This window comes from Necator americanus, chromosome I (genome assembly GCF_031761385.1).
Source record: "Necator americanus strain Aroian chromosome I, whole genome shotgun sequence".
In the NCBI taxonomy this organism is placed as follows: domain Eukaryota; kingdom Metazoa; phylum Nematoda; class Chromadorea; order Rhabditida; family Ancylostomatidae; genus Necator; species Necator americanus.
The window spans coordinates 16,103,128-16,112,735 of NC_087371.1; the positions used below are offsets into that span (position 1 = coordinate 16,103,128).

Consider the following 9,608-nt stretch of genomic DNA (forward strand, 5'->3'; position numbering starts at 1 on the left):
TACTGTGTGTATCCGTTTGTGACCAAGTTTTATTTAGAAGTCTTGACATAAGTTCTTAGCAATGTTCGTTGAAAGTTGTTTTACAGTACGAGGCAGAAACACTACTCTGAATCGAAGTGATTGCTGTCTTTTATTTTCGTGTTTTTACAAAAGTGATACGTGATCGTGTTAGAAGATGGATGTAGTTGGTTCTACAATAGTTTTGACAGTTCTTGTTATTTGTTTCGGTGCAATTAAGTGCTTTAGAATATCGTATAGTTCAGCGTAATACATCAAAAGTACTGTAATAAATGTATATACAAAAACAGCATTTGCAGGTGATATATAAGATATGTGGATATGTGCAAAGTCATAGTATTTTATTTTCATGAGAAATTGAAATTTCTAGACGAGATCATGGATAAACCGTACCTGTATGGCACAACATTGCACACAGAGTCGTCATGCACCAAAGCAAGCCAAAAACATTCAATAGTAACGGTGACAATAGAAAGGACGTCGCGTATTTACAGAAACTCGCTCGATATTGATACGGAAAACTGGGAGAATTAAGTCATGTTCAGTTCGATTAGTTTGGAAATGGAAGCTCAAACATTTCTGGGAGTTCCGCTTCATCCTGGAAACTTCAACAAATAAAAAAAGTGTGAACACATCACTGGAAATACCTGTCATATAAGTTTTAAGAATCACGAATAAATGTGGTTAAAATAAGCGGAAATTTATAAAGGAAGTCGCTATGAGTTGCCAATTGGAACCAATTTTTGACGATCTGAAGAAGACGGTTCGAAAAGGTCATCTTCAGAATCCGAATCCACGGCCAGTGCCGTTCGTTGTAGATCCTTAGCCGACATGAGGTCATATTTTCGTACTCGACTCCGCGTTGCTCTGGTCCTGCAACGAAAGGCATCTGGGATAAGAAAAAGATAAGAAAAAAAAATAGATCTTTACTGGAGCACATTGACTGAAAAACGCTGAGGCGTTCGAAACCCAGTAGCCTTCATGAAATGAATAAATAAAAATATCACTTCTCCAACTAAAACGATCATGACGACGTGAACTGGTCAGTTCAAATGAGGATAATACAGGAACACAAATAAAAATCATTTAACGTAAGTCGAGAATACAGTCGTCCTCAGGGTAAAGAGGGTCCCGGCGGATTCTCTGCGAATATTCCCAAGACATTACGTGTCCAGTGGATACGCGAACATACCTCGACGAAGTCACGCTCCAGCCGTTCATGGAGACGCATACAAGTCTTAGATGCGCTTCTTACCAAAGAAACGTAAAGAACAAATCAGTTGCACGGAAGTTACCGAATAAATTAAAGAACGATGTAGTTACAAGTACATATCATTTTGTGTGTTGCTCTAACGAGAGAATCTAATAAAGTTTTGTCTTTGATATTGCCTTCAAAAAGTCTACGAATTTTATCAAATGAACCCTTTTCTTGCAATAGGTCAGAGATACAGAAGGTCCTTCTGTCTGGAAATAAATTAGGCCACAAAAAAATTGATCTACAAAATAACGATAATATTCATTCCCGTTACTTTTGAATAGTAGTGTTTTCCGTTCTCAGCAAAAATTATCATATTTGGAACTATTAGATCCACTTTTCTCTCATATTTCACGTAAGGGTTTTCGTAAGGGTTCCTGCTCCTATTACAGTTACAAGTTCACCTCACATCACAACTTTAAAGCGAATGTGTGCGATTCTCGAAAAAAAAACAAAATTGTACCTCGTGAATTGAATCCTGTGATGCAGCGGTGGGTAAGCGGAGTCAGCTATTTAAGTGCCTACGATGATGAATCTCTTTAGGGTGCACCATCGCTAATTGCTCTGACGAGGTATGCTCGAAATTCCACCTGGGATTTTGTAGGAAAAAGATCATGATGAATCTCTTTAGGATGCACCATCGCTAATTGCTCTGACGAGGTATGCTCGAAATTCCACCGGGACCCTCTTTACACGCATCCGCCGTCCTCGAACACGACTGGGCTGACGCGACGCGCCCGCAGTGGTGGCGGGAGCAAGCCTCCGAGAACTGCACACGCGTGGAAGTTTGAGATTTGCTCATTAGCTGTTACTCTCTAGGCCGTTTACGTTTCAAAAAGAATTGTTAAAATCGCGTAAAGCGTCGCTATCCATCCTCGGATCTCTCCAAGCATTAAAAGCAATGTGAAACGACACCTTGTTTTGTTCAAAACTTTCTATCGCGAGAAAAAAAGATGGGAAAAATATTCTAGAAAAAAAAAAACGAACCTGCAACATTTAATGATACAGTAAATAGCTGTTATCAAGAAAATTCCGCCTATCACTATGAAAGCACGGAAAATCGCGTTCTCATCCATATCGAAAGCTCCATACTTGTGCAGTGGTTTGGTTGTTGGTGCCGACATTGATGGCGTTGCGCTGACCATTTTCTGTCAGAAACGAGAATTATTTATTGTCACCTTATGTTAGTTTAATGCTCGATATAAAAATGATGTTTGGATGGAAAAGTGCAGTTTCGAGAACATTTTGACTGGACACGGGCGTCATAGATAGTGGGTTGAGAGGAGACGCAGGAATCGAAAAAAGGAGGAGGGGAGTTAAACTTTAAACCTAATCATTAGGTGCAAATTGAATGTATCCATTAAAAGAAAGAATTTCAGAAGCAAATTGAATCAATCATACATTAACGGGCATAAAGGCGTATCAAACCATGGAGGCAACGAATTAATATTCGAAGTGGCTAGAGAAGTAGATCAAGCAATGTTGAAACAGGAGACTCTCGTGTCCTCCCGTGCCTTTAATAATCTCCAAGTCCAGTGCTTTGGAAAATTTGTGTTGAACCGTAAATAATGTATACAGTTGCAAGTAAAGTGACCAGACGAACGACATTAGTGTGGAGCTTTTCAAAATTAGTGATGGACATCATCTGTCACATACGCAAATGTCATCCCGCTAATAGCTAAAAAAAACTATCAAAAAGCATCGTCTAATCGATCGGAAAGCTGAAGACAACTGCTCCAGGCGCTGCCTTCAAGTTATCATCCGTGACCGTACGCGGTGCGCTTTGTCTGGAACTTTTTTTTGACTCATTTTTACTCAAGCCGGACGTTCCACATCCGCCTTTTCTGAGTGGCGCGATACGCATCCCCGTATTTTGTTTTCGACATCAATAACGTTGATTTTGAATAATAATGGTGCCTTTTTTGTTCTTAATTTCCTATTCTTATCTCGTCTAGCTCTAGTAGTTCCACTTTTTTTACTACTTCTAGTAGGAAGTAGAGGTCGTCATCAGCAAGAATCTGCTTGATTTCCACTTGAAATCCGCTCGGATCCTAGAATTTCCATTATTCAATCGTTAACACAGCAGATGATTAGCGCGCAGTTAGTAGATCACAAGAAACAGAGAGACCCGGGATGGTGAATGAAAATGTGGTGAGATGGTCGAATTCAATGCCGTGGAGAACCTTTTCCCATTCTTCTTGATTTGTCTTCCTCAAACTGTGTGCGACACAAAAAATTATACGTATCACTTACTATCCCAATCACTGCTCTTCCGTCTACGTTAGCTTCTTATGCTGTGCAACCAAAGATGGAATTTACAGCGATTAACCAACAGTAACAGAAGATCACCCTTCTACCGTGGAAACACGCAAACATATTGCGTTCGAGAGGAATCAAACCCTTGCTAAATGTTTGCAAGGAATCCATGCTAACTACCATCAACGCTTGGATTGGGATTTAAGACAACCATTTACGTGATAACACATGTAGTCCAAATATAGGAACTGAAAAGCATTCTAAAATCACAACCTCTACCGCCGTCATAGATGTAGATCTCACTAAAACTCGAAATAAAATACAAAATAGGCAGCGAACTGGTCATCATGGATACAAAACAAGAACTACATACTTTTATCAATATCGATGTATTGATGTCAAATGGTTGGTGACAATGAATTCATTAGAGAAAATTAGAAGACATTATTTGTTTTGTATAATAGTAAAAATAGCAGAAAGAAAGCTTATCCATGGTCAAACTTCAAGCACAGTCGTTTCAGAGAAGCAGATTTAGTCTCACACAGTTGTTTCATTCGAGTATTATGGTATGTACAGTAGGGTAAGTACGACATAAACGGTGCAGTTGCGTAAACGACTGCGCTCGAAGCGACGCGATGGAGCTAGCGGCAAGGATTGACGTGGGACCATCGCAAACTACAATGGTGGATAGTGCTGTCGAGGGTCCTCACCCGATCCTTACCATTGTGTTCCACCGCACTGCCACGAACGCAACCACTTACGCAATTGCACCATGCTTCATGTCATTTTGACCTGACTATAAGTAATAGTTGTGAAGGATAAAGTGTGTGTGCGTGTGTGTCTGTCTGTGTCTGTGTCTTCTGTGTCTGGCGTTGATCAATCCGCTTGGGATGCGCCTCCACGTTCACTTCAATTCAGAATCGTTTGAGGTTTACGAACGTGTAACTGGCCTATACATTGACTCGCGGTGGCTAGCCGATGTGTCAGTTCAGTGTTTTTATCCTCCCAGACAACTCTGGTACCAATTTATCGACCACGAAGGGATGAAAGTCTTGGCGAGCACTAAGGCGGATTCGAACCTCTAATACGTGCAGGAAGCGGAACCTCTAACCGCTATACTACATCCGCCCTAGTTGTGAAGAATAGCTAACTTAAAGTTAAAAAAAGAACAAAAATGCTGCCGTACTCTTCGGAAAGATGACTCAGACTATCTCGGTGGTCAGACAGAAGTTTCTTGACCAAGAAGGGTTCAAAGAAATTTTGTGCTGGGACTCTGCCCACTTGACGACCAAAGACGAAACAAATCGAAAACGCATTCATATTTTAGTTGCTTATTCCAAATTTATCTGTAATAATGATAAAACCAAACCCTCTCTTGGGGTTGGTATGTCTGCTATCGACGCAAACTGAGGAGCGACAGAATCTCGACATCTATCGGTGCAGAATCGCGATATTCGTTACGTCTTTTTTTTTTGATGTCATGCATTCGGCGGGATAACTCGTCCGAACGGGGAATCAATATTCATTATGCTGCCACTGAGACAAGTATCAATGGGACTGAAGGGCGAAAAAGAGAAGAAAACGAAAGTAACCATTTATTTAGAGGAAATGAAGTTTGAACTAAAAACCACAAGCGCCAGGAACCTTACTGGAATTCAGGACTTCCCCTAATAGAAAAAGAGACGAATCTAAAGGGTTCAATTTGGTGACTACGGTAGTTTACATGTCGGAAACCACTTATTTGCAGAAAATTATGACGAAACCAGAAACACACAGGACGAGGGAATATTTGAAGAGGGCAGGTGCATTCCCGGAAAGAAAAATGCAACTGAACAATTCGACTTAGTGATTATAGGAGGGTAAAAGTCGGTCATTTATTTCTAACGGACATTTTGTTGGCGATTAGGCTCGACTTCTACTTCTGATAAGGGGAAACACACTGACAACTACGAAGAGAGCAGAGAAAAAGAGGAATCATACTGTTGGAACGTAGAAAACTCGTTGAAAACCTGTCCTTCAAGGACTAGTGATGAAATTTTCAATAGTTAGTAGAAATGAATAAGGTAGTCAGAGACAGGAAGAGCATCCAGCACTTTCTAAGAGATGATGATTTCTTCATAAAATTTTCGGGGAGAATTGAGTCCAGAGGCTGCGATGATGAGGGTATTGAATAAACATTAGTGAAAGGAGTTTGGGAACATCGCAACTTGTAGAAATCCTTTGAGCGTATTGCCCATGTTCGACTGTCTTTGAATCTCGGCATGTTCAAACGTTGGTATTGATCGTATTGAAACGATTGTATTGATCGTCTTTATTTAACAACGTTAGCCGTTGTTAAATAAAGACGATCATTCGCAATCTTGGCTACAGCTCAAAGAAATCAATTAAAACCTTTGAGCGTAGTTATCGATTCTTGGAGATAACAACAGTTGGGTGCTGAGGATGAGTTGTCCCAGAATGACAAACGCACGTCGCAAAAGTGCAACAATTTCGCCATTAGTAACGCTGCGACTATGATATGGGCGATTAAACCGTGAAAAATCCGGAACGGATACGCTTTTTTATAGATGTGGTGTGGAAGGAATACGTCCACGAAAAACACTCATTATGGCAAGAGGTGTTAAATTTCATGACGAATTCCGAGGAACAGGCCGCCGATAACTGCCTGCGTTGAGGAGCAAAGAGCACGTTACAGTGGGAAATGAACGAAGGAGGAGAGAGATAGAGAATTAGTCTAGAGATATCAGAGAGATAAAGAGAGGAAGAAGGAAGAGGTGTGGTGTGAATGATAAAGAGAAAAAAGAGAAAAGTGATTGGCAGATAATGAGATGTTCCGTGTGAAAGAGACGATTCAAAGAGCGGAACAGAATGAGACAATCAGTGTCCAAACAAAACGAAGTAATGTATCGGTCTCGGAAAGAAAACGTTAAAATTTTAAGAGAAAGAGAATCAGGGAGCTTTACTCGAATGAACCGAAGAGAATAAAAGAAGTGTACAAACATTGAGAAGAGCTGGTTGATTCCCGTCGATCCCCAGGTGGGAATATGAAACAAAGTCAACAAAAAAAAACGCGGGTAATTATACAGTTATATACATATATATTAGTTATACAGTTTTTAGATTACAAATACCAAAACGAAAAAGTGCGGGAAATTATAAGGTTTCTAACTAGAAATGGAAATACCATAAAAGAAGAATGTCACATTTCACTGAGAAGAATTTGAAGTTTTTTGAGACATCTGCGAATGTCTCAAAAAACTCTCTCGAATGCGAGCTTTACAAGAAAAGCTTAAGACATTTCCGAAAAAAAATAACATGTATCTAAGTCGTGATCCACCCAGTCAATCCAAAGAAAAATCATGGCTGCTCTCAATTATTAACAGTTATTCTTCGAAGGAGGAAGGGCTTCAAAGAAACTTCGTGTTCAACAACGGTCACACCGACAATTTCACCGCCGTTTGTCGGTTGAACGGCGAAATTGCTGCAGAAGAAGGCGTTATTGGGAAAATTGAGAGCACTGTTCCAAAAAGTTGTTTTTGTCCGTGGAAGCTATCGGCTTTTGCCGTAAATTTCGGGGAAATTTCCTGCGAAATAGGAGATTAGAGGAAAAAAAAGCCAGACCGAGAAGTGATGCGACTCTTATCGCGTACTCGATGAAGTCGCTAGGCTCTAGCTGTCCAGGCACGTATCGATCGGTGCTCCTCAGGGGCTGTGATGCCTTCTTATTAAAGGATTGATTCATTAGCATTATTTTGGCATATCAGTTCCCTGCGACGAATTAATATCATGGAAAAAAAGACGTCAGCCATAGAAAAAGTTTAGAATTCCCTAGGACGAAAGTGAGGTGAGCAAAAATTTATGTTGACCGTTTCGTTGTGGGCCCGTCGAGTTCTGTAGTAATCCGTGAGAGTTTTCCGGCATTCGAGGTTCCATCATATTAGATAAAATAAAGATTATAGGGGAATCAGTGATGTAAAGAGACGTACTGTTTACTTTCGATTATGAAAGCAAAAAAAAACGGAAATTGGTTTGTGAGTGCTATCTGTTTGGTATATATCTCTCTGGCCGTTCTATTTTGAAATCATGGCTGAGCGTTCTAATTCTGGTGAAAAGTAAGCAGCGTTAAAATGTCTTCTTTATTGATTGCGAATAATTCTTCTGAAAAAAAGCCACTAATTTCTGCGTTTCTCGTAAAATTCTGTCTGCTGCAAAATTAGTAGCGCTCACCAAGTTTGTCTTGCGAGCCGAAGCGGCGCGCACGCTGCAACACGAATGTGTCCTTTGGTACAATCTATTCGCTATTGGTTCCGCGAATAGCTAGAAACCTTGTGGATTATTACTCTATTCTTCGTCTAATTCGAAGGAAATTACGTGTGTAATATGTTTGCAGAAGTCATGGCGAATGCATTAAATTTGAAAGTGGTTGTACTTTGCGTCTAAATATCCACTATTCACATTGTTTCCATCCGTATGAATACAATGAGAACGCATGTTGGCGATTTGTTTGATTGGCTTCACCGCTAGTACAAAGCTGGCTGTGCACACAGGAAAACTTCGCGGGAAAAAGTGAAAAGAAACTCTTGGCCTTGCTAACAACGCAGAAGATACTTCTTGTAACGTTGCAGAGAAACTATGAAATGTTCATAAAACTAAAATAAAGTGAAGCCAAGAAAGTGAGCTCATGAAAAGGCGAGAAGTCTGGCCGGAACGTTCGTTTGTGCTCGAATGTCATAAAAATGACCCCCTAAATCGGCAATCGATGGTGAAACAAAAGCAGAGCGAACGCGTACGCTTATAAAACTTGTACTGAAGAAGATTTTCCAAAGTAATTCCTTGTTTACTCTACCTACCGTGAGATTAGCGGTGGGCTGCTGTTCTAGGTGCAGCTACTACAAAAGATGTGCATGAATAGATGTTCACAACTTGTCCCTCATATATGAAAAGGAGCATTGATCTATCCCTTGATCTATTACTATTTCGATTTTCCATTTTTGGACAAAAGAGAGTTCAATATGCGGTCGGAATAGTAGGATATTGTTGGGAAGGTATTACGTCTAGAACAGTGGCCACATAAATGAGGCTACTAAGCGAGTGTTTCCAAAATTGGAAGAAATCATGGTGATTCAAAAAAATTATTTAAAATTGACTGTTGATTTGAAGTGATCCTAAAAGAATTGAATGATTCAAAACAATGATTGTGAAAGGTCAAAGAAGTATATAAGATCAAATAGAAGAAAAGTTAGAGAAAAAGCTGAAAAACGAATTAGAAGATCCTGTTTGGTCCTACTTTTGAACGATAACAAACGGGGCCCCCGCTTGCGTTTCACTTCGATTTTTCTTCGTACCTGCGGTAATGACGAAATTGACGAGTGACGAAATTCTGAGCAGAAAAACTCAAACATGCGAGGGTTAAGTTAGAGAGCCAGAACTGCGATACCTCAGTACAAAACTGAGAGAAATAGATTGTTTCCTTAACAGATATGGTCTAGAGCAAATTTGCACGGAAAATAAGTGAGGATCAGAAATTTATCAGAACAGGTGATGGTTTCACAATGGATAGAAGGCCGTTCGATGAGTTCGGCGGCGATCGATAGAGTTTACATATCACGTACGTTCGGCGCCAGTTCTTGTTCGATGCTGGAACAGATCATGGCGAGCAGATATGCAGTTATCCATAGAAATCTCCGAAATACCTATTCTAGTGGATTAAGGCTAGAAAAAAGTCTGAACGCTTCTGTATAAACAGAAGAACATAACTAGTAATAACTAGTTATGTTCTTCTGTTTATACAGAAGCGTTCAGACTTTTTTCTAGCCTTAATCTAGCCTTCTTCGAACATAACTAGGATAATGTATAGTATCATGATTTTATCGCGGCTACATATCTTTCCCGTTTATCGGTAGGTCCCATTTCTAAAGTGGTTTCCAGCGAATTTTGGAGTTTTGACTCTTTGATACTCCGTATGATTTGTTTGGCTATAAAATTCTTCAGAATTTGTGCAGCGAGTTAGTAGATGTCATTTTAGCAAGTTTATACTACATCACTCCATATACTACCACATTAAGGATAACGATCCAGA

General features: G+C 40.0%; 1 protein-coding gene across 2 annotated transcripts; it reads right to left on the reverse strand.

The window, feature by feature from the left end:
- Nucleotides 1-568: 568 nt before the first annotated feature.
- Nucleotides 569-2,418, reverse strand: RB195_005741 (uncharacterized protein; the record flags this gene model as incomplete). 2 transcript variants are annotated; one of them, XM_064178444.1, is made up of 3 exons in its annotated part: nt 569-616; nt 756-891; nt 2,261-2,418. In XM_064178444.1, the coding sequence occupies 3 exons, from the start codon at nt 2,416-2,418 to the stop codon at nt 569-571; spliced, it is 342 nt and encodes a 113-aa protein (XP_064035489.1). The 2 variants fall into 2 exon arrangements, with proteins under 2 accessions (XP_064035489.1, XP_064035490.1); XM_064178443.1 differs by lacking the exon at nt 569-616 and having other exon boundaries at nt 735-891.
- Between the last annotated feature and the right edge of the window lie 7,190 nt (nt 2,419-9,608).